Source organism: Siniperca chuatsi, linkage group LG22 (genome assembly GCF_020085105.1).
Source record: "Siniperca chuatsi isolate FFG_IHB_CAS linkage group LG22, ASM2008510v1, whole genome shotgun sequence".
Classification (NCBI taxonomy): domain Eukaryota; kingdom Metazoa; phylum Chordata; class Actinopteri; order Centrarchiformes; family Sinipercidae; genus Siniperca; species Siniperca chuatsi.
The window spans coordinates 3259500-3285713 of NC_058063.1; the positions used below are offsets into that span (position 1 = coordinate 3259500).

The 26214-nt window shown below is 40.8% G+C and overlaps 2 protein-coding genes across 5 annotated transcripts; both read right to left on the bottom strand.

The window, feature by feature from the left end:
• Nucleotides 1-1980: 1980 nt before the first annotated feature.
• On the bottom strand, nucleotides 1981-21541 carry tspan5a (tetraspanin 5a). Of its 4 annotated transcripts, none has more exons than XM_044185077.1 (11): nucleotides 21189-21532; nucleotides 18800-18850; nucleotides 15992-16138; nucleotides 15732-15902; nucleotides 14038-14163; nucleotides 13249-13296; nucleotides 12372-12488; nucleotides 12180-12241; nucleotides 10253-10362; nucleotides 5336-5376; nucleotides 1981-5241 (listed from the first exon to the last, which is right to left on the bottom strand). In XM_044185077.1, the coding sequence occupies exons 1-9, from the start codon at nucleotides 21267-21269 to the stop codon at nucleotides 10290-10292; spliced, it is 876 nt and encodes a 291-aa protein (XP_044041012.1). In that variant the 5' UTR covers nucleotides 21270-21532; the 3' UTR covers nucleotides 1981-5241; nucleotides 5336-5376; nucleotides 10253-10289. The 4 variants fall into 4 exon arrangements, with proteins under 4 accessions (XP_044041012.1, XP_044041010.1, XP_044041013.1 ...); XM_044185075.1 differs by having other exon boundaries at nucleotides 1981-5216; nucleotides 21189-21531; XM_044185078.1 differs by lacking the exon at nucleotides 10253-10362 and having other exon boundaries at nucleotides 1981-5216; nucleotides 21189-21541.
• Nucleotides 21542-21730: 189 nt separating this feature from the next.
• On the bottom strand, nucleotides 21731-25222 carry LOC122870714. Its single transcript, XM_044185080.1, has 2 exons — nucleotides 24878-25222; nucleotides 21731-23857 (listed from the first exon to the last, which is right to left on the bottom strand). Exons 1-2 carry the CDS (start codon nucleotides 25161-25163, stop codon nucleotides 23442-23444), a joined length of 702 nt encoding a protein of 233 aa, XP_044041015.1. The 5' UTR covers nucleotides 25164-25222; the 3' UTR covers nucleotides 21731-23441.
• Nucleotides 25223-26214: the final 992 nt, after the last annotated feature.

A 26214-nucleotide genomic window follows, 5' to 3' on the forward strand; every position in this document is an offset into this window, starting at 1 on the left:
CAGGGGTTAGCTGCTTGAGTTTGTTGTTCACAGCAAAGCCAAAAAATGTGTCCTTTAGCCTTCTCTCGAGTTTCCCTTTGAGTTCAGTCATTACCTTGAACACAGAGGTTATGCTGAATGATTTGGCCTCAAGTGCTTCCGTGCAGTCTGAGAACACCGTTAGAATGCCTTTCCTCGCCAAAGCAACATTTTTGAGCATTCCTCCTCTGAAAACAGCTGGTCAGGGGTTTCCAGTACTTCAGGATTCTGTCGATGGATGGCAGTAGAGACAACCCCCTTGTGACAACGTGCCACAGCAGATTGCATTACTCCACTCCCACAAACTCGCAGAACTCCTTCAATTGTCGGCTAGCTAAGATGCTAAAATGGCTATAAACCTTAAGCACAACATTTTCGCTGTCAACATCCAAGCTGCCAACCAGTACTTTATTCCACAGGCTACACCACTGTGATGCTTGACTGCATGATAAACTTAAAGTTCTGCAGCAGAGATTTTGTCATCTTTAGGCGATGATGATTCACGGAAAAACGATCAAAGTGAAGAGGCACCTGTGCCTTGATTGTTGCCTTTGTGCTTGTCTGTGCTAGCCATGGATGTATAAGGAGAATTAGGATGTCTTTCGATGGCGCCTTTCCCTTTGTTGCTTACGTCCACATCAACACAATGCAAAAAGCGTGGAAGTCGTCCTTTCTGCTTTTTGTGATCAAGCAATCAACCAATCAGAATTAAGACTTCGTCTTTCGTTTAAGCATTTCAGCGGTAGACTGAACCGCTACAGGTAGACTGGGTCTGTGCCTGCCGTGACATGACAATTAGATAAAGTATAAAATAGGGATGATCTCAAAATCGGACTGCCTGACCTAGAACCGGACGGATGGCCACCCTAGCTCCATCATACTCCCGGTAGCTGTAGCCTACTCCGTCGCTACGGTTGCTCCCCCCTTCAGCTCTGGCAAACCAATCATAGCTGGTTGACGTAAAACGCAGCGCGGGAATGTCCCCACAAACACCAGATTTAAAAACTCCGGTATACTGCGAAATACAGAGATTTACCTGGCAGCGACGGGCTTAATCAGCATTGCGTGAACTCGTCCGGCAACAAGGGCTCGACTGTAACAGACGTTCATTTATATGTAAACCGCACTCCAGCTTTAATCCTAAACTACATCGTAGAATTAGCATGGTTTTATTTGTTTACGGCTGCTCCGCTGCCTCTTAGCTCATCACCTGATGGTGGCAAGGTGAGTACTCATTTGTTGCCGTGGTAACGTTATTGTAAAGGTGTGATTTTTTTAACCTTGTGTTATTCGCACAAATGTGACCACTGGCCTGCTTGTTTTTATTTGCTCCAAACAGCCAAGATAAAGACATTAGCTATAAGCTAGCTAGCAACAGATGCTCCGGCCGTGTTTGCCACCAGAAAACTCCAGTTCTTTATTTCTGGGATTTTTGCTCCAAGTTTCATTTTCATCCAGAACATCATTGCGTCTCCACATCTTTCCATTGACTTTGCAATCACATCGTAAAGTTAATTTCTTTCTGTGGTGTTGAAAAATGCTTCAGTGCCGTGATTATCTGTTCAGCAGGGCTCAACCAGTTTCTCCATTTTGCGTTAGCGAAGAGGTAGCAGCAGGGCATGCCGTCGTGCTCATACAGTGAATTTTTAATTTAGATGACCAATTACAGATTCAATATATTTGTTTTCCACAACCGAATGGTAGTTTGTATTTCAAATAAACAGTGACAGCTGTATTTGCAGTTGGCTTAATCATCGGGTGTTGATCCAGTTGTCTGGAAGAAACAGAGTTTAGACTAGCTTGTATCAGCAGCAGACACCAGAGATGTCCAGGAACACTGGCAGATGATGTGTGGGAAGTGCAATGCAGAAACAAATCAGTGAGCTCTCGGTGCCAAAAATGTGGCCAAAAAAAATATACCACTTTAAAGACTCGAGAATGCAAAAGAAAAATGAATCAACATTTTTTTGTCACCTTTTTATTAATTTTATTTGATATTAAAATCAGTCCAATTTCAACAGGACATGAGACGAGTACATTAGAGGAGGTAGTTACATTACAATGCTTGTGGGATATACTGTGATCATCTAAACAATCCTTGGAAGTGGTACAGGTAGTGATGAGTGAGAGGCCTACAGGACCTCAGAGCGTTTTATAACCTCCTAAACCTGGACATAAACGCTATCTGTAGTGACACATCAGCTTCAGTAGTCCCGAATGTTTTGCTGTCCAACACCAAATCAAATGTACAGTAAATATTGTTGATCCCTTTTTAGTAGCTTAACACTTTTCAGAATGTATCCCACAATATCAAGCTGAACAGGCTGAGGAAACGTACTTTACTGATAAAATACTGCAAATACTTTGCTACGAACAAAACAAGTGATGCATGCTTGGAGCAATCACTTTAAAACATCAAAAGAATAACAGAAAAATCAACATCTTAACACAGAATTTTGAAATTCCACATTTAATCTCTTAAATCTCAAATATTTTGTTTATTCAATATTGTGCATACTGATCAGCTCTGCATCAAAATACACAAAGTGAAAATCATGGGATACATGTGCCAGATTTGTTTTAATTCAAGGGCAGACATGTATGAGAAAATATTGAAAATGTTCAAAAATGTCCACCTCACAATATGTCTGCTAAAATCATTCTCAGATCCACACCAAAGACGAATGACTGTGTTCCTTGGCTCATTCTAACCACCAAACATTGTGAAACGTGATGAGTAAAACATAACCTCCTTGGCGACGGTTGAAACCAAAATGTGAAAAGAAATGACGGGTGTTACAGCTACATACATTTCATGGCCACACGTCATGCACATCAGGACTTGAACATGTTTTTTTCCTCCATACTTATCCGGACTTTTCCAAGTGTCTAAAGTTTTTTAAAAAGGTGTGAATTAAGGGGGTTCACTTTTCATAAGAGCCGTCTACGAATGACAATGACCTCTTTTTATCGGATATATTGTAATAAGGCAGGGTATCCTTTTCAATTTTCCAATACCTGTGCTGGTGCTGATTCGATACTTCGGTACAGATGCCAAAACCTTACTTTGAGAAATATAAACATGTTTTTACGGAAGCCCTGAAAGGCAAGTGAGGGGGGAAAAAAATTCTGATGATCTATTTTCTAATTCTGATCTAAATAGTTTTCTCTCCTGCGTTTATGACATAAGAACAGGTGGGAAAAAAAGGATGAAATTAATTTCTCCATGCACTCTAAACACAAGGTACAAATATTGTGTTAGCAAGTTCTGTAACATTACTGTCATGTCTTGTCTACAACAACAAATACAAAAAATGTCACCTACCAAAACTTCTTTTTCACAGATGAAAAAAAAAAAAAAGATCCTAGCAAAACTTTTTTTCTCCACCTGTTTCACAGATGAAAAAAAAAAGGAAAGAACGAAATTATCCTGGCAAAACCTTTTTTTCACCTGTTCTTGAGTCATAAACACCAACAAACAATTTAGATCAGACTTAGAAAATGGATCACCAGAATTTTAATAGAAAGGATCAGTTCAGATTTTTACAGCTCATCTTTATACTCACATGTCATGTTAATAAAGTTACGGGTCACTGTAATCATTCTTTCTGTCCAATCACTTTGTAGTTTGACTCCAATGTAAGAAACGGGTCAAAATCTGCTGTCTTTGTTCTGTACAAAAATGCATTTCAAAGTACAGCTGAAGCCAACATGACGCTTTAGCGTTCTGTGAGCTAAACTGCATGTGCATCTTCCAGAGTTGGGATCTTTTTAGTTACCGGGACAAAACACCAGCCGTAAACCTCCACCCGGCTGCCAGGACGGAGACACTTAATTAGGTTAACTCCGACTGCTGAAGCCTCACAAAGCTTCAGCTTCGAACTCTGGAAAGTATCTTTACGCGGATTTCATGTAGTTGCGCTACGAAGGGATCGTTTCGTGGCCAGTACTGCGAGGAGGAATGATTTTAGAAACCAAAAACTGTTTCGGCAGACGGATGGCATTGTATTATTGATTGTATTGAAATAGACTTGAAAAAATGTGAACCTATCCATTTACAAAAGAAAGAGTTCACATTTTAAATGTTGTATGGCCGCTTGTGTTTAGACAAGAACTTCACCCAAATAAAATAGTCAGAAATTGAACAATAAATGGATTTAAATCAGTTAACATCTGATTTAAGTATCTGGCCACACATGCGGTGCCGGGTGTTGGTCCTTGATAGTTTATGGCGCTCGGTGCAACAGACCCATTTCAGTCAATACCAAAAAAGTATTAAGGTTCGATACCCAGACCTAAATATGACGCCATGGCACCTCTAACCATGGTTCTCAGTGTGATGGTAGTTTAGTCTCCATCAGCATGGGAAACAGAATCCTCCATCACCAAATTAACTGTGATCCCTTGGTCCATTAGTTGAGTGGCAACTTATTATGCTGTTATTAAACAGTTGAAGTCATTTGTAGTAATTTCCTCTTTAATGCTGGATGAGTTAGTATCTGGAGAATATTTAGCTCATCTCTTCTGTTTGACAGTCCATGAATTACAATTCATTGTTAGTGCAACAGCAAGAATTCTGTTTAAGTTTGTAGATAAAGCAGGTTATTCAGAAATAACTCTTCTTATTGGTTACATGGGGATTTATGTAGCTGAAGAAGCCCTGGAATCTGCTCTAACACACTAAAAATCCTAAAAGTGTTATTTTGAGAAAAAACATCCTGCTTTCAGTTCAAAGCTAGTGCACATTTCCTAACTTTAGTAACTTTGTAACCTTCGGGACTCACCAGAGCCTCGGTCCTGGACAAGTGGTGGACAGATACATAAAGCAAGCACTGAACTTTAAAACAGATCCTCAGTTTCTTGTACGCAACTATTTCACAGTCCTACATGATGGTTGTAGCAATGGGGCGTTCTTTCAACGGTGAAAAATACTGATCTAATATCAAAAAGATGTATCAAAACTCCTACTCTCTACACGTAGCTATCAAAACTGGAGCATTGTGACGATCTGCATGTAGTGCATGTTTAACCATCCTTTCCAACAATGAGCTTTTTACAGTAGTCACACACAGTGTTATATACAGAGCAGTTCACACATTAGTGCCTTGAAAAAAGGTGCTGGTTCAGTGAACAAAATGGTGCAGGTGATCGGGGAAGTCCTCTGAATGCTCCCTGATGATGTGTTCAAGGACCCAGAGCTGACGAAACAAAATGAGACAAAATCTAATAAACATTATTTTCCATTTTTATGCGATCCTGTTCAACACTGAGTTTCATTTATACAGCAAAATTTCATTTCATTGAAAGAAACTGTTACCTGTTAGAATTGAAATGCTGCTTCAACATTAGGTAAAGAAACTGGAAGAGAGGAGATAGAAGGCAAAATTCATTAGAAAGCCTATAAATCCGGCTCCGACACCCCTGTGTGCTTCAACAATTCTACAATAAAAGTTCAGGATTCAACAGAAAGCAGAAGATGGAAAAGTTAAGGGTTAGGTTGGGAATGTTTGGAAAACACTTTCTTGCAAAGGATCAGCGGTCTAAACTAAAGGCTAGAGAGAGAAGATTTAGAATTACAAGCCGAGGAAGAGAAAACACAGAAACAGAAAAATGTCTTCGGTTGGACAAAGCCACAGTGAACAGACAGTAGAAGAAAAGGCCACGAAGAAAGAGAGGATTGTTGTGTAAGTCACACGGCTCTCAGTCTCTATAGCTAAGCAGGAACATGTAGGAAGGTCATCAACATGCAGTCACATTGAAAACGATTTGTTCTGATTTGTCCCTGACCTGTGCTTTGAAGACTCAAATGTGTTTTTAATAGCATTTCATTCACTTCACTCCTACACATCTGTCCAGATTCAGATTTAGATTTAAACGTATGTAAACATAATAGCTAATTCACTTGAAGGTCTTGAGTTTCTTCTGTATGTAACCAACCCACATTAGTCTGAGAACAACTGCAAATGTACTGAAATGAGACAGTCTCTGCACCAAAGCAGTAGTGTCCTGCTGTGTCTCAGCTTGAGCTTTTAAAAGGATAAAGGCGTATTCACATTACAGCGGGAAAACAGGGTCTTGCGCTGCGCGTTCCGTGTTGGTCGGTGCAGTATCTACTAGTCCGGAACTCCCGGTGGCCGCTGTAGTAAATGGCACCACCTCAGCTACAATGCTAATGTTGCTAACAGTGCATCTGCGCGCTGATATTTTGTCAAGCGAGTATCTTTTTTTGTCTCGTCTCGATATCAGGCCAATTTGTTATTGTACAGTTCTGGAAATCCAGAAACATGTTTCAGTTGAAGCAGTGGTCAACAGTGATTGGCTGCTGCCACAAAGGTCAGCGCAGCTCGGCTCAAATTTCAACAAATTTGAACTTTGGGCACGCATACCCCCCCCCCAGTCTGCGCACCGCGGACATCGGTGCAGAGCCATCGCAACAAACCACATACACAACAATGGAAGAGACGAGCGCAAAAGCTGCTGTTCCAGGATAATGTGAATATGGGCTTTAATCCTACGGAATTACATTAGTGTCTAAATTCTGATTCTTATAAGTGATCATACAAAAAGGAGTCCAGAAATAATTTTGAAGCGCAAAGGGAATCAGGCAATGGTCATTAACACAACCGCCTGTCAAGATGCTGGTTTTCAGGAACATGTTCAGAACTGTTTACAGCTTAATTTACACTTCTTAACCGACAATATGGTCTGAGTTCTGCTATTTGTGTGACGTTCCAACATGTCAGAATACGGGATATTTTGGCTGTGGAGGAAAAAGTTTTGTGTCACAATTTGTTAACTCAACGCTTTCTGTGATATGGCGTCAGCAGCAGAATACACTGTCAGTGCTACACGCCATTTCAGCATTACATGAACTTACAGGGCAACACTCACTGCGGCATCTTGACGCCTCCTCACGTGTGCTAACTCGCTTTCCGAGTTAAGGCACAACCCGACTACATGTGTGTATCACTTGACGCAGCCAGTGTGTGTTGCACATAAGTTCATCGCAATAACTGTGATAAATGACTATGTATATCATTTGTATAAAAACAAATGGTGCTAAACTACTGCCGACTAGCTAGCTAACACTGCCAAATACTGAAATAACAGGAAATGCAGCATGGAGAGCAAAGGAAGCAAGGTTTCATTTATGGTTTTTCTGAAGCACTAGTATGGAGTCTGGGATGTGTCACTGGAGTAATTATAGACTGTTTTTAGTGTTTAATTATAACAGTTTAGCAATTAATAAAGCTATGATTGGCCAGCTTCTATATGTTGGCAGGGTCATGTGTAGAATCAGAGTTCCTGTAAAATGCTTTATAGGTTGCACCCAGTGTTGGGCAAGCTACATGGAAAGTGTAGTGAGCTAAGCTACCGGTTACTCTACACTGAAGCTCCTCCAGAGAAATGTAGCAAGCTGAGCTACAGCAACATGGCAAGAGATCTGTGGCTTCAGGCCATCCACAGAGAGGATGGTCAAGTGTCGGACCTGGCCATTCGATACGTGTACCTCTGTGGCAAACACTTCATCACAGGTTAGTTAATGATGGTACTGAGTAAATGGCATGTGTGCCGATTGTGCCTGTAGATCGAAGCGAATCAGAAAAGAGTCTTAGTGATGGTGTGACGGAAGTTTTTACTGTGAAAAAAATATGGCCCTACCATAAAACACAAGCTTTTAGAATGGAGTTTGGTTCAACGGTCTGTCCACTTGAAAGACCGGTGAGCAGAAGGTATTTTAACGTTAATAATTAACATAAATTGAACTGACCTAAGTTCTAATAATGGACCTTGTTGGACGTGGGGCTAAAACTGACCTGTTTTCTACTTCTCGACTTGTAGTTAAAGGTCACGTAATGAGCACAAACGGCTGTCAAAATAGAGACAGCGGTCGCTTCACCACAGCGATGTAATGAGTTTACAGTAACTTCACATTGGACAGACTACCAAAATAGCAAAACATAAAGTGTCTTAATGACATACAAAGTGACAGAGGTCAGAAACACATTACCTGGAGCTTCGATACGGTATGTCAGGTTAGTCCACTTGGTTCGTTTCACTGAAAGGACACTCATCAACCCCTATTTATTTTTTTCTATATAACGACGCCGATCATTGATCGGCAACGACATAACGTAATTGTTTGCCTGACTGGCCATTGGATTTGGGCTCCTAATAGCTCAAACGCAATATAGTGTTCTTATTTTATGCTATTAAATTGGCAAAGACCTCGGAATTTGCATTTACCGCCAGTCAAATTCGAGGGGCTGCTTACACCCAAAAGGGGGCGGGGCTTGACGCAGGGGCAAAGTACTGCTGCTCTCATGTATTCCCCTGCAGCAGAGGCGTCGCAGGCACCAGCCCAGGGATCGGTACGTGATGTCACCGTCGGCTACGCGTACACGTCCGCGGAGACGGTGGCGTCACCTACTGATCCTTAGTACATGCACTACTACTTATTACTTATATTATTACATTGTATTATTATACCGTACATACTTATCATTAACCGGTAATCCACTTTGTACTTTACACTATTTTAACTTTATACTTATATCCACTTGGTACTTAATTTATCTGACCTGTATTATAGTGTATGATATTTGTTTGCTCAGTACTTCTGTTCCTGTGTGCACTGACTGACAGTGAGCTGCTGTAACGAAAGGGTTTCCCCTCGGGGATCAATAAAGGATTTCTGATTCTGATTAGCAGTTTTATTTCAGAGCGCAGCAGAAAGCTCCGCTGCGCTTGATCTTCAGAAATGCTCGCATTTACTCGGAATGCTTGGGCAGATGTAACGTTAGCTTGTGTGGACTCTACCGCACTACTTGATCAATAAAAGAGCTAAGCTAGTGAAAAGCTATTTGAGTCAGAAAACAGCGACGCTACCACCGCGCTATGTAGTTAAACTAGTAACGCTGCTACTTGTAGCGCCGCTACTGCCCAACACTGGTTGCACCTCACTTAATGTTTTGGTGGAACACTGCTTATACATCTATGACTTAAAAAGATCTTTAAATAAAGCGACCTTAAAATGGAAACTGTAAATGTTAAAGCAGGAAGTAAAATGTGACGAGGAATATGTTAGACATAAATATATGGAATTAAAAAAAGAGTTAATTTTGCTACTTCATTTTGAAATTCAATAATTAAATCACCATTTAAAGACAGAAAAAGAAATGCAATTATTAATTGGCAAATTTAATGTTTGTTTTCTACATTTTTACTTTGAGTTTTTAAATGTATAATTTAAATGGTAATTGAATGAATCAAATTCTAATTGCTTTTTAAAAGAAATGCTATCATTACTTTCCTGGTGTGTTGTATTTCCTGTGAGGGGTCAATCTAATGTGTAAACCAACAGGCTATTGGTTATGGAGAGAAAGGTGGTTAGATTTGATAGAATGGGTAGAAGGTGCAGTTGTTAATACATTTCTGATGACTTTATTGGTTAAATAGTTTTAGTAATACCCAGCAGTGCAGCATGAGGTCACCACTGAAGAGGCAATGTTTTTTCAGGAAGTGGTAAATTTGAAGTGCCCATTTCATTGTATCCTGAAATTTATCAGTTCTTTAAAGGTGGGGTATGCAATTCTAATCCGACAGACTTTTTGTCAAATTCAGCAAATTTCTCCTCACGGTCCGGTGCGCTGAAAAAAACTCTACACAACTACAAAACTGTACACAACCTGTTCAGGTAACGTTAAACGCCTTGCCCACGGACATTCAGCTTACGTTCTAGTTTGCTGAGATCTGCTGTTGTTGTGATGTTAGCTACAGCAGCAGGAGAGTTGTGAGCGTCGCTGTCTGGAGCTGCTGTGCTGGCTCTGGGAAACCGTCTCGTCCTCCCTGGCTGTTGGCTTCACAGCAGCAACTGTAGAGACAGTTTGCTAACCCACAGCCTAGCTAAGCTAACCTAGCTAATGTTAGTTACATTACTTGCTGTGCCATTGTTCACGCTATATCATGGAATTTGTCATGGTATTGGATTTCTCCAGAATCGCATACTCCACCTTTAATTGATATAATTAAACACTGGCAAATTACTAAATTTCTCCAGTGGCACACCTTTGCCTCCATAGGACACTGTAAGGGTAGACTGAATATGCAACAGCTCCAAGTTTACAAATTTGGACGTTAAATTGAACACAACACAACACCAAACAGAGATCATCCACCAAATCACAGCAATGCTCAAGACAAAACAATGATCAAATGGATCCATCACACCCACCGGCTACAAACACACATACAGCATGTGTGTGTGTGTCTCATGAGTAGTAAGCCGATGCTTTCTTGCTGGAGTGTGGTGGGAGTCGACGCATGGAGAGAGGGGGGGGCACCCTGACGAAGCATGGAGGAGGAAGAATGAGGTGGGAGGTGAGTTTTGGCATTGTGATGGTAAAGCTCAGCAACCCTCCTCCCTTTACTCCCCGCGGCCTGCTAGGGAATGACTGCTGACACAACTCAAACATCGGATTTTAATGGAGAAAAACATGTTGGATGAAATGTCTTTTTGAATAGCTGTAGTAGTCTTTTTAAAGTGGCAATCTTGAAGATAATCATTTAAATAAATGTCACTGTTAAGTCACTATCTATCACTGAATGAGGTAACACACTGGTGAGCCTTTCCGGCCCACTGGTGAAATTCTATGAAAGTCCTTGCCTTTACAGTATTACGAACTGTCGGTGGCGACATTCCCGGAAAAAAGGCAGTATTAAGTTACTGCTAATGCAAACTGAGCATTTCTCTCTGCTGCAGCTTCACATTAAAAGCGTTGGGCGGCGAAACACTAGTTGACTTTTATTATGAAGTTCTCACGGGAAATGCAATGTGTTTGTCGGTGAGCTCGACACTGGCCCCTGCCTGTACAAAACAAGACAGCTGCCATTTTCGGCCTTTTAGACAGCAGATGAGTTTGAAATGATGCAGGGAGCAATGGGAGAGAGGAGCAGCCACAGCGAGCTGTTGGATGGAGCGCTGCAGGCGGCACACCTCCACCCGCTCGGCCAGGTCGCTCCTCTCACTGCGCCTGCTGTTGGCAGACTCTCGCCCCGTGCAGCAGAAAATCAGATCACGGCTGCTCACAGAATGATGGGAAAAGGCCAATTATTGTCTGACTTCTTTGTTAAGACAACAATAGTTTGTTTTTGTGCCCCGAGAATTCTGGGACCTGTAGTATGAAACTCTAACTAGGAGTCACCAAATCAACCAGGACTGAAATCTTAAGGACTGCCACTTTAAAGGAAGACATGTCATTTTATTCTAATTCTGTTCAGTGTTCAGTACTATTTACATTCTCATCGTGCACCTTGCGGAGCCCCCGAAGTCTCACAAGATTATATATCTTTTGAAATCAATTTCGATCAGGATCTTGAGCAAACTGGATATTAACTAGTGCCACAAGACACAGATGTTGTGCTAACAAGATAACTTGTGATCTTAACTTGGGCACACAGGTGTATTGCCTTCCATTCTTTTTTGCTTATTGTTTGCTTATGTCGCTTGTGTTTTTTTTTTCTTTAAACATTCTAATGACCTTTGCATCTTCGGGTTAAGAAAGGACTCTGCTGTCCTCTGAGGAGAGCTGAGTAATGCTGGGTTCAGACGACACAACACCAAACCAGTCTCACACACGGCTTCGGACGCTGTTGTTTGGCCCCCAGCACCTCCTTTCTGATGACATCATGCAGGTCGTGAAGATGGCAAGCTACGATTGGTCGCGGACCAACGTGTAGTCTGTCACGCCTCAGCCGAGTCACGACAAGAATTTATGACTCTATGATCTTCTAATCCGACACAGCGGCCATCTTAACAGACAAACATATCGTGTAGTCTGAACCTGACATAACAAGCAAGGCCAAAATACTTTACATTATCCAGAGCACTGCTAATTCAAACCAGCTGAGTGTACCTTAATACCATGCCTTCATCAAATCCACTGACAGACTTTTTGTTTTTATATATAACATAAAAACCAGTGCACTCAATTTGAATTGGAACTTTCTTTTTTTAATTTAAAAGATCTCTATAATGTATCTATAACATGAGACTCTTCCAGCATGTATACTATGGCAAAGAGCTGAAACGTCTCATGGGAATGAATGAGGAAACACGAGACACTGAACTGATGGACTAAAAGGAAAGATCATTTTCTCACCAGCTCGCCTGCACAGCTTCGATGTCACTCACTAAGTTCTGGGCCAAACAAATCCCAAAAATCTGTGGAAGAAAGAAAAAAACAACACAAAATGGCGACATTAGACATTTTCAAAAAAGGACATATGGAATGATGCTTTTGTTCCAGATTTTCTGGGACATTATAAAGGTTAAACATGTGAATGGAACTGGCCTGCAGTAGTGCAACTCCTATAAAGATCCCGGCCACCAAGGTGAGGTTGTCCTGCAGCCACTTCTCAAACTGCGGCACGCAGCCTTTCACGTTGATGTAGTCCTTCTGCTCCGAGTCCTGTGATCACACAGCCTCCTGAGATCTTTACACACTGACTGAATGTACTCATGCTACAGATTTTAAAAAACAATCTGGCATCTGATGAGATGTCTTACATTACGAGAAGTCTTACCTAGAGTTAAATGAAAAGATATTAGTTTCATTTCTGTGCCTCCAGTACAGAGCTAGACCCGCGGTGGGTTTAGTTTAGCACAAAGCCTGGAGGCAGTAGGCAACAGGTAAGGGATGATGTAACCCCTCCAGGGGGATTCTAGACTTCTGTCTGGGTTCATTTTGCAATAAAGACCGGCTCGCTGTACTTTATCCCGCTTATTACACGGATACTTACTAAAGAGATCAATCATTTGACACCAAATGTTGATTTAATTGATTTTTTTTTTTTATGTTTTGCCCCAGGGAGTCTATGAGCAGAACTGCGTCCATAGCAACGGTGTGTTCTTCAGAAATAACAGACCATAGAATGCCGTAATTGACCAGTCAGAAATGAGTATTCAACAAAGCCGTGTAATAATATTTATTGTTAGCGTAAATTATACGGAATTATTAGCAGCTTTAATCCACCCTTGACCTGCCTTCAAAAACCCTGTTAGTAAAAGCACCAGCACTAAATCACTAACTAAAATCAGCTGGTAGAAGTGAAATATTACATTTTCTAAAGAAAAACGGTGGAATCAACCAAGTCATGAATAAAAACTAGAAGGGCAGTTGTGGAGCATCAAAATGGAAGACATTTAAGAGTGAGTAGACAGTTACTTACTGGTTTAGCTCGAATGTCGTATCCACACTGAGTATTTATCACATCCTCCTGGAGACAAAAAGAACAAACTTTACAGTATCTAACTTATTTAGTCTTTTTGTGTACCGCTGAATAAGAACAAGACCAAGTCTACAGCCGCGCTGTTTTGCAGGAATTTAATCAGAAACTAAAGTACAGGGATAAACTGAAATATTGACCCGATGGTGGCGCTGGATGGAGTCAGAGGATCAACAAAGTCATTAGGACTCCTCGTATGGGAACATTTGTGCCAATCCATCCAGCAGATGGCCAGACATTTCACAGGATACGTGAAATCTTATACCTGCTGGTGGCGCTAAAGGAAAAGCATCAGGGCCCTGCTCATTGGAGAATAAGCAACAACAACATGCTGACTGATGACACTGTTGAAGTGCTAGGCTACCGACACAAATATCACCGGGTTCCTTCAGAGGTCTGATGCATTTTTACCAGCTTTTTTAGCCTTTCCTAAGGCCATTTTATTGAACGCTGAGAGAACTGCTTCAGGTTGCATGCTGGGTTTTGTTAGGTTGAAATGCCTCTCGGGACACAAGCATTCAATTCACACACGAATATCTGACAAATTTAAAAAGATGTAAACGAGTTCAAATGCAAAACGGAAAGTCAGAATGAGCCGGGCATGATGTGCTGCCGCAGGTTTTACCCTGTTTTCTAATCTTGTCCTGAGCCCCTGTTCGTTCGTGCCCTGATGCTCACGTGCATGTAGAACTCTATAAATGTGAACAGACATGCAGAGGGAGGGACTCGTACCGCTGGGTCCTTGGTGCAGCAGGAGAAGGGGACTCCACACTTTTCCCGACTGGGATTCCCATCAGTACAGTTAAAGTAGATGTTCAGGTTCCAATCGTCTGCTCCAAACGCTCCGCAGCACTCCCACTGAAGTCAGGCCGAGAGGAACAAACAGTTAAAGGTTCCTATTGTTGGAATTCCAGATTAACTCTATTTGTGGACAGAAATGACACAAGACCTTTTTAAAAGCGCAGTTTGAGACATTAATAGAATTTAAAAGCATCACAAGTGGACCTGATCAGCGCCCTTCATTAGGAATTACTGCAGGGTTACCTCATTTAAATTACAGGATCTTAATAATACAACAGAATTTCTTTGTTGATTATCTGTCAAGTACCTCAAATTTTACATGTAATTTTAGTTACATTCCACGACTGTTTATTAGTAAGTACAAGTAATTGCTGAGATCTGGGAACATGGCGACATCGTTACAGCGGGAAAAGGAACGGCTCATAAAAAAAACCTGGCTAAAGGTTAGCCAAACTTATTTGGAAGTGAAAACGAAGGCGAACAGTGAAATTATAACCTAAACTTAATGCTTCGACTTTCACCTACTGTACTTGCCGTGACTGGTCACAGTTTTCCTGTGCAATGAGGGATTATCGCAACATTACCGGTGCGCTCGCTTTCAGTTTGACCTCCAAATAAAGTGGGAGCTCATCCTGGCGACATGTTGAGTAGAAGCTGTGTGGCAGTCTGACTGCTTGTGTCTGCTGCTCGATTTTTAGCAATGTGGCCATCTCAGCAATTACTTTGGTGAGTACGCTGCTCTCATAATTGATAGAAATGATGGTCAAAGCTGTAATAAAACACATGATTTCCTTTAAAGACTATCCCAGGGGCAAAGAAAAGGAGAAGGAAGGAGAAGAGAGAAACAGTCACGATGACGTGTAATACTAAACGCTCGCTGCCGTGCTGGGAAAACTTGCTAACAAATTTAAGATTGTTAAAACCACAAGGTTTCAGAGTCTAAATGCGAGTGCTGCAGCAGGTACTGATTTATCTTAGAACACAGACGGTAAACCCCAACACCACCTTTCAATTCTTCAGAAAGACCAATGAAACCCTCAAAGAAAGATTGGTAACAGAAGCAAGCAAAACAGCAGCTAGCTAGGAAGAGATGTCAAGCCGTTATCCTTACTGCGTGTGCAGTTAGTTTGTGCTCATTTTAAATAAGCTTGTCCTTTTTACCCAGTTGCACCTGACTGCGTCAGTGTTTCACAGCCGAGAAGTTCCAGATGTGGGACGTTCTCACAAGCAAATTAACTCCCTAATGCTTTAAACTACATATACTAACAAAACACTCAATTACATTATTCTACGTATTAAATAAAATAATTATTTTCTTTTGAATAAAATACATTTCACATGTTTAGAACAGTTTCCCCTTCAGTCCAAAGAAACTAGACCTTCTGATTGGTGGACGACCCGTTCCACCACTAAGCCACAGCCATACTTCGAAATCTGTGAACTGTAAATTAACATTTGACATAATCTTCATTTAAGGGCCACTTACTAGCTTTTTCTGGAGCTTTCAGCACATCTCATGGCCTTCTTCAGACAATTGCCGATTCGTATGCCGAAGAAGACTGAGATATGGTTGAATGCTCTGGAAAAAGCTAGTTTATATTATAATAATGTTTTTTTGAACTTACATATTCCTGAGTGAAATCGATGAGGTTCTGTAGATCGATGTCGTCCCGGTATGCCCGGATGTTATTGTTGATGAACAGGTTGAGCTGGTCTTTAATCCAGTCCTTAAAGACAAACGCCAGGACTCCCGTCGTCAACTCCAAGAAAAAGATGATTCCCAAAAACACAGAGAACTACAGCAGGAAGACAGAAAATGATACACACTAAGGTCGTTTGCAAAACCGTGAATTTTCGGATCATCTGGTTTCATCATGGAACATACAAACTTGAGTAGAAATGTGTTTTCCCGGAGTGCTCCAATGCATCCTGCAAAACCGAGAATGAACATGACCCCCCCGACCACCACGAAGAGCCAGACTGGGTCCAGGCCCCCCAGGTCTGTGATGGACGAGATGTTGGACAGAACCCCCTGGAGGGGAGAGACAGAGCACAACAACACACTCAGTCTCAGCCAGGCAGCTGGGTCTCTTTCAGGACGCAACACATTTGCCAAAAGGGTCACAGTGACATAAAATGAGGATGGAACCACAAATAATACAACAAAAACAATAAAAAATATACAATAACAAAAGGGCTGTCCTTTGATATGGTGCACTTTGATTTATTACATTTTTAGACCTATTTATATTTAGAATATTACTTTTGATACCTGGGAATATGAACTGATTCAGTGAGATGTGTTTTGTGTTCTTATTTCTATCACCCTGGGTTTCATGGTGGATTCCACTAACAATTATTTGGTAAATATACGGTAGATTCAGTCTGAAAGTTTGAACCTAGTTTTAAACTTAATAGGGTTATTTTAAAAGTTTGTTTAATCACCTTCACAAAGATACCCTAGATAACTGGAACTTAAAGCTGCATTAGTAGCTTTTTTGCCCACTAGGTGGCAGCGGAACAAGCTGCTAGAAGCTACACAATGTTCGTTAGCTAGTTGCTAACTGGGTCTGTCTGCTGTTAGTGTACAGAGCTTGTTTGCTGAAAACAGGTGTCTGCTGTTGGTGGAAATGAGGTTAATGAGAACAGAGTTTGCAGGTCGTTAAACCAAACAACAAGCTAAAAGACGCTAAAAGCTGTGTAGAGCTGAGGGAACTGCAGAGTTGGTGATAATTCTATGTGGGTTTGGCACTACAAGCAACACCTTTCACATTACACGTAGTCATTTGATCCTTTTTTTTATATAAAAATATTGTTTATTGCAGCTTTAATTTAAAGTGGCATGAGAAAAATATCACATTTAATAAAAAAAATCCTTATTGGTCAACAGGTTTAAACAATAGGGCTGGGTTTAAAAAAAATCGATTTTCCGATTCAAATCAATCTTCATTTGAATGATCCGATATCGATTCATAAAATCCGAGATCATATTGGTCATATTATGCTTTTTGGCTTTTTCCCCTTTCCTTTGTTGTGTTCTATATCTTTCTTTTTTGTGCATGTACTAGGTTTGCAAAGTGAAAAAGCCCAAAGTCCACCCCAAAGGGAGTTACCCTCTCCCACAGAAAACACTGCTCCTGAACTGCCTGAAAACAGCTCGATTGTAGTCCAGCCTTTACTTCTGTAACGTATCTACGTCACTATGTTACACGTGTCATAATGCACGAATTGAGCAGCTTCCACAAGTACACCTAAATATGAAATTGTAATAACGTTAGATACCAGGCAGTCAATAGGCATAAAGTAGTTACTGTGATGTAGAGACAGTGCACAGTTAAACATTATGTATAAAAGATAAATTAGTTACAAATGAATAACTTCCCACTCTGAAACGTCTTGCTCTGGACTAAGTTGTGAAGCTGGTTCGGGTTGTTCTGCCTGTGTTTCGTTATCAGACTTGGGCTCTAACATGTACGGCTGAACCGAAGCCATAGTTACCGACTGAAGCGGCTTTGTTTTAGATCACACTACCTTGCTCGTCAGGACCTGCCCTACTCTGCTTCTGATTGGCTAGTAGTCCTTACCTAGGTACTGCACATGTGCAACTCCCAACAAAGATCGAAGAGAAGTGAGATGCCTCACTCGGTAGACACGGGGCGAAAAGAGGTGCGGCAGCAATGTGCAGTGTGAGCAAAAATACGGTGTTTTTTTGAAAATCAAACCATATCAACCTATTCTACACAACCCCAAAATATAATTATGAACCTGAAAATGAGCATAGTATGACCACTTTAATATATACCTTTTCCCGTGGATGCATGAAGCTTTAATCCCATTAGTGCTTGTGTCCATATAGTCTAGCGGGTTTTTTTCTAGCAGAGAAGCGGTAGAGTAAAGTGCTTGTACGGTGAAAGAGAAAAACGCTGTGCATGGATTTTGTTTCTATGACAAGCAGATTGACATTAGCTAAAAAGAGAAGAAAAAAACTAAACATGCGTGTAAATGTAGATACATAACCACGCAGCATAAAAGCGTGAATAACACTAAAACTCTACAACACGTTACGCTAACTCGCGTGTATCGCGGAGGTCTTGTGAGTCGAGAGAAAATCTGGTTCCCGGGCGCACCGGACTGACTCAACTGTCAAACAATCTGTCTAATCATCTAACAATCTATCTTTTTTTCTGTTAACGCAGAAATGACTGCACAACATTTAGAAATGCAACACTTGATGAAGGGACATTATTTCAACCTTAAATGTCAAGTTGTTTTTCTTAATATCTATATATTTATTTATAATATAATGGTTGGGGAAACACTGGGGATCTGAGTGGAAACATCAGCTCTGTTATAGGTGATTTAAAGGGTCAATGCTTAATGTAAACATTAATATTGTTAATAATGCACCGGGTTAGAGGGTTCCTCGTACAATTTACAACATTAGTTTTCTGGGAATCTCTTTCATATCCAAGCAAAATTGGTACTGTTACTAAATTATCCCTAACTGAATCGATATCGAATCGGAAAATCAGTGGCGATACCCAGCTCTATTAAACAATCAACAATTTAAACAGAACAATGTCAGATATTTAAATATAGGAATAAAAACAAAAAAAAAGATTCTGCATTTTATATTAACAAGACTATTTCTGTTTTCTAATATCACTATTAATAACTCAGTGTCTCAACTTACCTTCTCACTCCATGCCCACAGTCCAATTCCAACTAAGGCCATGCCCAGCAGCTGCAAAACACCAGTCATTTCAAATTACTGGAGAGATGTGTTGATGCAAAATGAAGTGGTACCAGTCTGTCACATGGTTATTAAATGAAAATACAAATATATTTCCTCTGAGGCTGCTATGACCCTGTGATGGTGGTGGTTCTCCTCTGACCTCAGCCTTCTTTATCTCATACTGTCTTATTTTTCTATCTTAGTAAGATATAAGAGCTGTGTTGTATGTTTTCATAGTACCCTTACAATAAAGTCACAGATGAAAATTTTGAACAAGGGGTTCTTTGGGGGATTTTTTTCCACACTGCAGCGTTATGTCACACCTTCATATCACGTCACTGAGACTTGCAGTTCACAGAACTTTTTCTATGTGCGCTTATTTTTATAGCTTTTACATATAAGAATATTATTACATGTATGAAAACCTCCCATACATGTTTTCAAATGAGATATTTTTCTTATTTGTTATGTATTGGTGGTTTCACTCTGTGTTGTATTATGAATTCTGTAACTGCAGAATCAGTGTTCCTAGAGGAATAAGTGCGATGTGTGCAAAAGAATTTCCCATGTGTACCTGTAATTTATGATTGATGAGCTTTCTATTGACTTTAAAGCTGCAACAATTAGTCGATTAATCGATCGACAGAAAATTTATTGGAAACTATTTTGATAATCGAATAATCATTTGAGTAATCTTTTAAGCCAAGGGACCTATTTTGGTGGCGTGCAGGGACCGGGGTAAGCAGCACTCTGACAGTTTGGTATTTTCCTGACCTTGAAATTCTCTTTATCTGTCTGTGTGGTATGTTGGTGCTCATTGCGGAGCACACAGTGCACAGGTGGGAGGAGAGGAACAAACAGGTGGGAGGTTCATTCAAATGAGGCAGCGCAAAGAGTTGTTGGTATTTTGGTGGAAAATGGGTCTTAGAAGCAACTTCAATCTGCTGCCACTTTGGTGATTTTATCAACTAAATACGTGGAGCAAAGAGATAATGGAATAATGCTTAAAATGTAAATATGCTATTTTAAATAAACACTCTCTAACCACTAGATGTGTTTAAATTGGCATAAAAAATACTTTGGAGTGGCCTAGTCAAAGTCCTGACCTGAATCCTATTGAGATGCTGTGGCATGACCTTAAAAAGGCAGTTCATGCTCGAAAACCCTCCAATGTGGCTGAATTACAACAATTCTGCAAAGATGAGTGGACCAAAACTCCTCCACAGCGCTGTAAAAGACTCATTGCAAGTTATCGCAAACGCTTGATTGCAGTTGTTGCTGCTAAGGGTGGAGCAGCCAGTTATTAGGTTTAGAGGGCAATCACTTTTTCACACAGGGCCATGTAGGTTTGGATTTTGTTTTCCCTTAATAATAACAACCTTCATTTAAAAACTGCATTTTGTGTTTACTTGTGTTATCTTTGACTAATATTTCAATTTGTTTGATGATCTGAAACATTTAAGTGCAAGAAAAATAAGAAATCAGGAAGGGGGCACTTTTTCACACCACTGTATGTATTAAATATGTATTAAAATGGGTAAAAATGTATTTACATTAGCTCTGATAATCCGTTGGTCACACTTCTGAATATCAAAAATAATTTTTCAAGTAAAAATGCCAAATCATTGCTGGTTCCAGCTTGTCATCTGTGAAGATTTACTTCAGCTTTTCTTCGCTTTATTACGATAGTACATTGAGCATCTCTGGGCTCGGAGCTGTTGTTCAGACAAAACACACGATTTGATGTTGACAGTGTGGGATCTCATTTTTCACTATTTTCTGATATTTTGAATGTTAGTATTTAGTATTCTTCAGATGAATGGAGAATGACTGGTAGTTGCAGCCCTAACTTCCATGCAGATGATATTTATTCGAACATCTAATAGCGCCTTAAAACAGTTCCTGTCCTTACAGAGTATATATGTATATATATATATATATATATATATATATATATATACATATATGTGCATATAAGCCACTTGACATGAATGACAACACATGTAAATGTGTTCTGAAGTGCACTGGGACCTGCCCTGCGGTCAGTGCATGGTGGATGGGATATGCCTGTCAGTGGAATGATAAGCCTGCAGCCTGAGCTGTCATCACTTCACTACCAAAAGCCGATTAGCTCTCTGCTGTCCGCTGACCAGCAGCTGCTGTGATCCGGACATTACTGGACGAATGGAATCACAAGGCAAGGCACCGATGTGAGTCTGAAACTGAGCTTGAATGATGACGGTACCACGACCAGATGCGACGAAGACTGGGGCCTTCCTCCCTATTGGCCGGTGGACGCGATAATAACCGGGCTGTGCTGCAGAGAGAAACAATCAAAGCGTCTTACCCAAAACAGGATGTTGAATCCAAAAATGAAGTATTTGATGCAGCAGCTGACTTCGTGGCCTTTGTAATGATTCCCCGACATGTTTGAGCATCATCCGCGCGCTGCCTGGCAGAGGAAGAACACGGCCTGCTTCACAGGCTTTGTGTGCGGGACGGAACAGGTTCAGCGCTCCGGGGATGCATTTCACGTTGTCCGCTTCAAATGTTCGCGCAGCCGCTTCAGATCCACCTCGGGAGCATGCTGAAAGGCGTAGGCACGGCCAAAGGAAGCGCACGGTAACGCAGCACACCGCAGGAGCGAGACTCGGGGCGGTTTTCTGGGCAAACTGCGCCTGCAGGAGGCGGCGCCGCTGCTGCGGGTCGGCGTCCGTGATTGGCAGGAAGACGACTTGAAAGACTGAGAATGCAACCAATCATATCAGTGGAAGGATCGGGCACTTCCTGTGTCCTGTATGACGTAGTAATGAGCTGCCACTTAATCATAACAATAATAATAAGCCGGATTTTAGAAACACATGGTGACTAGCCACCAACCAAACTGAAAGGCCATGTAACTTTACTGTTCAGTTATATTTTCTGTTCATTTCCAGCTCCAGAAATTATGATGTGGTGCCAAAAAAACAGTTACATTTAAAAAACCTAGCATGTGTAATGAGTATCTAACTGTAGAATTTCCATTTCCAAAAACGTTAATGAGGATATGACCAGGTAGCCACATCATCATCATCATCATCATCATCATCGAGCCAGGATTTTAGAAATACTGAGGTCATAAATGCAAATTCCCTGAGCAGAATCCCCCCCACCAAAGGAATTTTTGACAAGCCACCAAACTCTGTATTTTAAAAACAAAACATTCATTTAATTGCTCATGTTGCTTATATTTTCTGTAAATTTGATTCCCTGACATTATTGTCTGGTGTATGTAGAAGTATGTACTTCTAGTGGAAAATGACTTTCATTTTATTTTAATCACATCACTCACATCAGGGAGGCCCAGCATTTGAATCTGCCGTGCCTGGGACCTTTCTGTGTGGGTCAGGTGAACTGGTTACCCTAAATGACCCTGCAGGTAAGTCCAAACAATTCATTGACCCCAGCAGTTTAACAACTTCAAAGTTTTACCATTTGCCATTCTGTTCACCCACATGTACATGGAGGTGAACGAAACAGACACACAAAGGTATTTATTGCAGGGCTGCTGTATTAAAATAACATGATACATATATATACATATACATAATATATATATATTATTGTTTGATAACTAAGTGTATATTTTATTAACATTAATTACTAACAGAAATCTCAGAGAGACAGATATCTCAAAACCCTGACAACTAAAACCAAAGCTATCTGCACGGCTGGACCCCACTAGGTGGTGAATGAGAAAATATATGTTTTGTAATATGGGTGAACTGACCCTTTAAACACATATAAAGCCATTGAAGAGTGTTGGGTTTTATTTAATCTATGTGGCCCTTATTGGGAAATGAACACTTCTAATTTCTGCTTGTTTGTTCATTTGCTAATTTCAAATTGCATCAGTTTGGTCCCCAGCTTTTACTCTGAAAGTTTTCACAGGAAGTATAAGAATGCCTTGATGATAATCTCTTACCAGGCTACATTAGTCTCCAGATCTGAATATTCTTATTAATACAACTTCATATTAATACAGCTGTTGCCAATGCTGATGTCACTGGTGTCATTTCTAATAAAGACACTGATACTGACTGATGGATATTGATATCAGTAACAGCTAGCTGTATCAGCCGATGGTAACACTGCCGTTACATCAGCTTGATGTTGTGTTGAGTGCAGTGTGCTCTCAGGATCATGAATGATGATCTCCACCCATGTCGAGTCCAGCACTAACACTTCCAGTGGAAACTTTCAAAATAAATATGGTGAAGTTCGGGCTCAATTTTCTAAATAATAATCAGAATAATAATAGTGCATCACTGATAGTGCTACTGATACTAAGGCTACATTTTCTGAGGGAAATGCACACGTGCTTAGACTGCACGGTAATGACAAAAGCCCTTTATCAGTTCCTATATTTACCGAAAGTAAAAATATCAAAAACTCGAGAAGGTTATCTCTGTGGATTTCACTTTAACCCCGCCTTGCCAATTTTGTGCTGAAACATACTGCATAATATCCACCATATCAGAGGTGCATTAACACAGACTTATTCATCTTTGTAAAAAAGACATGTAGTTGTCCGACACTGACAGCGGCCCCAGTGACGGCGTTAGATGTGGACGGGGTGTGCTTGGTAAAGCACCAGTAAGGGTTCACTCAGAGAGCCTCTGTTCAGACAGTAAAGACTCTGTGTCAGGGCTTCATGAAGGACCAGACTCCCACTCTCATCTGTGTAACGCAGCTGAAAGCCCACCACCTCCAGAGGCTTCAGGGCCAGAACAGCTGACACATCAAACACATCATATCCCGATGAGGGTCGCTGATCCAGGATCAGCAGCCTGTCCTCGAGAGCAGGACTTTCCTTCAGCGCGCCCTGTGAAGCTGTGACACTGTGCAGGGTGACAGTCACGCTGATGGGACGGGGGTGGAGGGTTTTCCTGAACAGCACCAGCTCTGCACCCAGCATGGAGGGGTTCAGGCTGCTGACATTGAACCAGATCCATCCTGGAGGAGCGTGAAGTGGACCTGGGTGATCCAAAGAATAAAAAGGAGAGGGTTCGTTAAGACTGCTAATTTTAAAGGGCAATGCCAATGTGTTTTTGGCCCTTAACTAAAAATGATGTATACTTGTACTTACTTATTTTTGCTGACCAGTTTTCAGACATGCTCCACAGTTTTAGATTTTTAAATGTGTTTTACTACCGTTCCAGACATCTGTTGTTTTCCTTTCATTTCTGCTTGGTATGAGAATTAGCAGACGTTTTAAACTTACTTAGGCTGTGTAATCCATCGTATTCTGATTTTTGCTGCTTTTTTTAATTACAACTCTACGGGACATTGCGGGACTTCTACGCCTCTTTCAGCTCATTGTTTTTGCTTTACGGCCTACAGCTTCGCGGTTTCAGTTCAGTCTCTCGTCAGCCTTGTTTCCTCTTAGCTTATTGTTAACTTTTAAAGCAGAACTAAAAGGAGAGTGAATACCGGACCGCCATTCATCAGGTGGACACAACCACGACTTCAGATTAGTTCTGCTGTTGTTCTGTGTCTGCTGGATGTGTACATAGGCAACTGTTTGCTAACATGTTAGCACAACAACATTATAAGGTGATAATATGTCAATATTGTGTTCACAGCTCAGCTGCCTCCAAGGGGCCAAAAAATGCAGCTTTAAAGCACGTTCATTTCTTGCATACTACCCAACACAGTGTATATTTTGTACAGCATCTAGTGTCAAATATGGACACTCTGTTTTCTTTATATTTGGTAAGTTTTAAGCATGTTGCACATCTGGCCAAAACAGTGATGTCACAGTAGGTGTTGTGCTGATGGAAAACGTCCAGCTTGGCTCCCGCGAAGACATCATCACTAGAACACTGCTAACTACCCGTACTTTTATCGCAGTCAAACAGGAAATGTAACATGTATTTCACAATTAGATATGTTTTAATAAAACTATGTGAAGTAGCTGTGATTAGTGAAAGAAAATAACAAAAAATGACATGACTACTGCTTTAAAACAAGATGGTCATTCATTCAAATCCTTACCAACAACGCTCCGAAAACTCTGCACCAGCGTTCCATCTGAACCCCCAAAGTCTTGAGCCTCCAGTGAGTCCAGCCGCTGATAGATCCTCCTCATGTAGGGGTGTGGCTTAGCCTGATGGCTCGCAGACACTTTGTTGATATGTAGCATTTCCAAAATGGCTTTGTTGAGCTCCTGGTCATCCTCTGCATCTCTGTGGTGATCCATCAGCAGCAAGCTTGTGACGGAGCACAGCAGGAGGAAGACCAGTGTTACATCAAAAAACCCCACACAGACTCCTTGGACCATTGTGAGTTGAAATTATTTCCAACCGGTCTGATATGATTCTCTATCTGCACTTGTTTTTCTGTCAGAGTGCTGCTGAAACGTCCCCCTGGCAGGCCAGTGTAACAGTCTGTACACTAGGTATGCAGGAACCACAGGGGCTGTCAGGACCTAGTGAAGCAGTCCCATTCTAAAGCTGAGGAATGTTACTTCCTTTTGACAAACACTCTACCATAGACTGTAATGAGCCACAGTCCCGCACTGCTCTCAACAAGCAACCGCTGGGCTGATGCACTGACTGGAAACACCAGCAACACGGTGTGACTGTGACTGTAGTGACTGCAGGCTCAGTATAATGTGTGATGCATGTTAAACTCACATAGTTCTACTTCTAATCTTTTCTTCATCTTAGATCATTCTAGACAAAGAGGTGGACAGAATTCTATTAATCACCGATGTCCAACACAACCCTAGCTACAAAGGAGTATTTCAGCCACTGTCAAGAAAAAAAACTAAAACTAAAAAATAAAGTCAAAATAGTTTGAGAGAACAGTCGGAATATTTTGAGATGTCTTGATATTTGGAGAATTAAGTTGTAATTTTACAAGCAGAAATGTTGTAATATTACGTAATTTGACCAAAAAAATAATAATGTTTTGAGAATAAGTCTTAATATTTGAAGATAAAGTTGTTATGTCTTGTGCTGAAGTCATATACTACAAGATAAAGTTGGAATTCTATGCAGAGAGAAGCAGTAGAATTGAAAGAAAGATCCCAGTGAAAGTCATGCTGTGAGGAAAAGCTAGCTGTATGGTTGCTGTATTTAAGAGCAAAATGACTGCTGTCATCTAACTGAGTAAATCTCTCCTACACTAAAAATCACTGTGTCAAAACTGACCCAAGATTGCGTTGGTGCCATAGTGACTCCAGCTGGGTCAATTCTGACACGGATCTTTAGTGTTTAATGACTTTCTTCTCAAAAATTACAACTTTTTCTCGTGTTATGACTGTTTTCACAAAATTATGACTTTATTCTCATGACATTATGACTTTTTTCCTCAAACATTTAAACTTT

Bases quoted from the DNA above. Each gene is read 5' to 3' on its own strand.
- tspan5a (XM_044185077.1), bottom strand. From the start codon at position 21,269: ATGTCGGGGAATCATTACAAAGGCCACGAAGTCAGCTGCTGCATCAAA. The intron at 16,139-18,799 runs GTAAGTTGAGAC...TCTCCCCTCCAG, and splicing joins TGTGGGCATGGAGTGAGAAG to GGGGTTCTGTCCAACATCTC. The intron at 14,164-15,731 runs GTAAGTTCAAAA...GCCTGACTTCAG, and splicing joins TCGATTTCACTCAGGAATAT to TGGGAGTGCTGCGGAGCGTT.
- LOC122870714 (XM_044185080.1), bottom strand. From the start codon at position 25,163: ATGGTCCAAGGAGTCTGTGTGGGGTTTTTTGATGTAACACTGGTCTTC. The intron at 23,858-24,877 runs GTAAGGATTTGA...TGGATCACCCAG, and splicing joins GAGTTTTCGGAGCGTTGTTG to GTCCACTTCACGCTCCTCCA.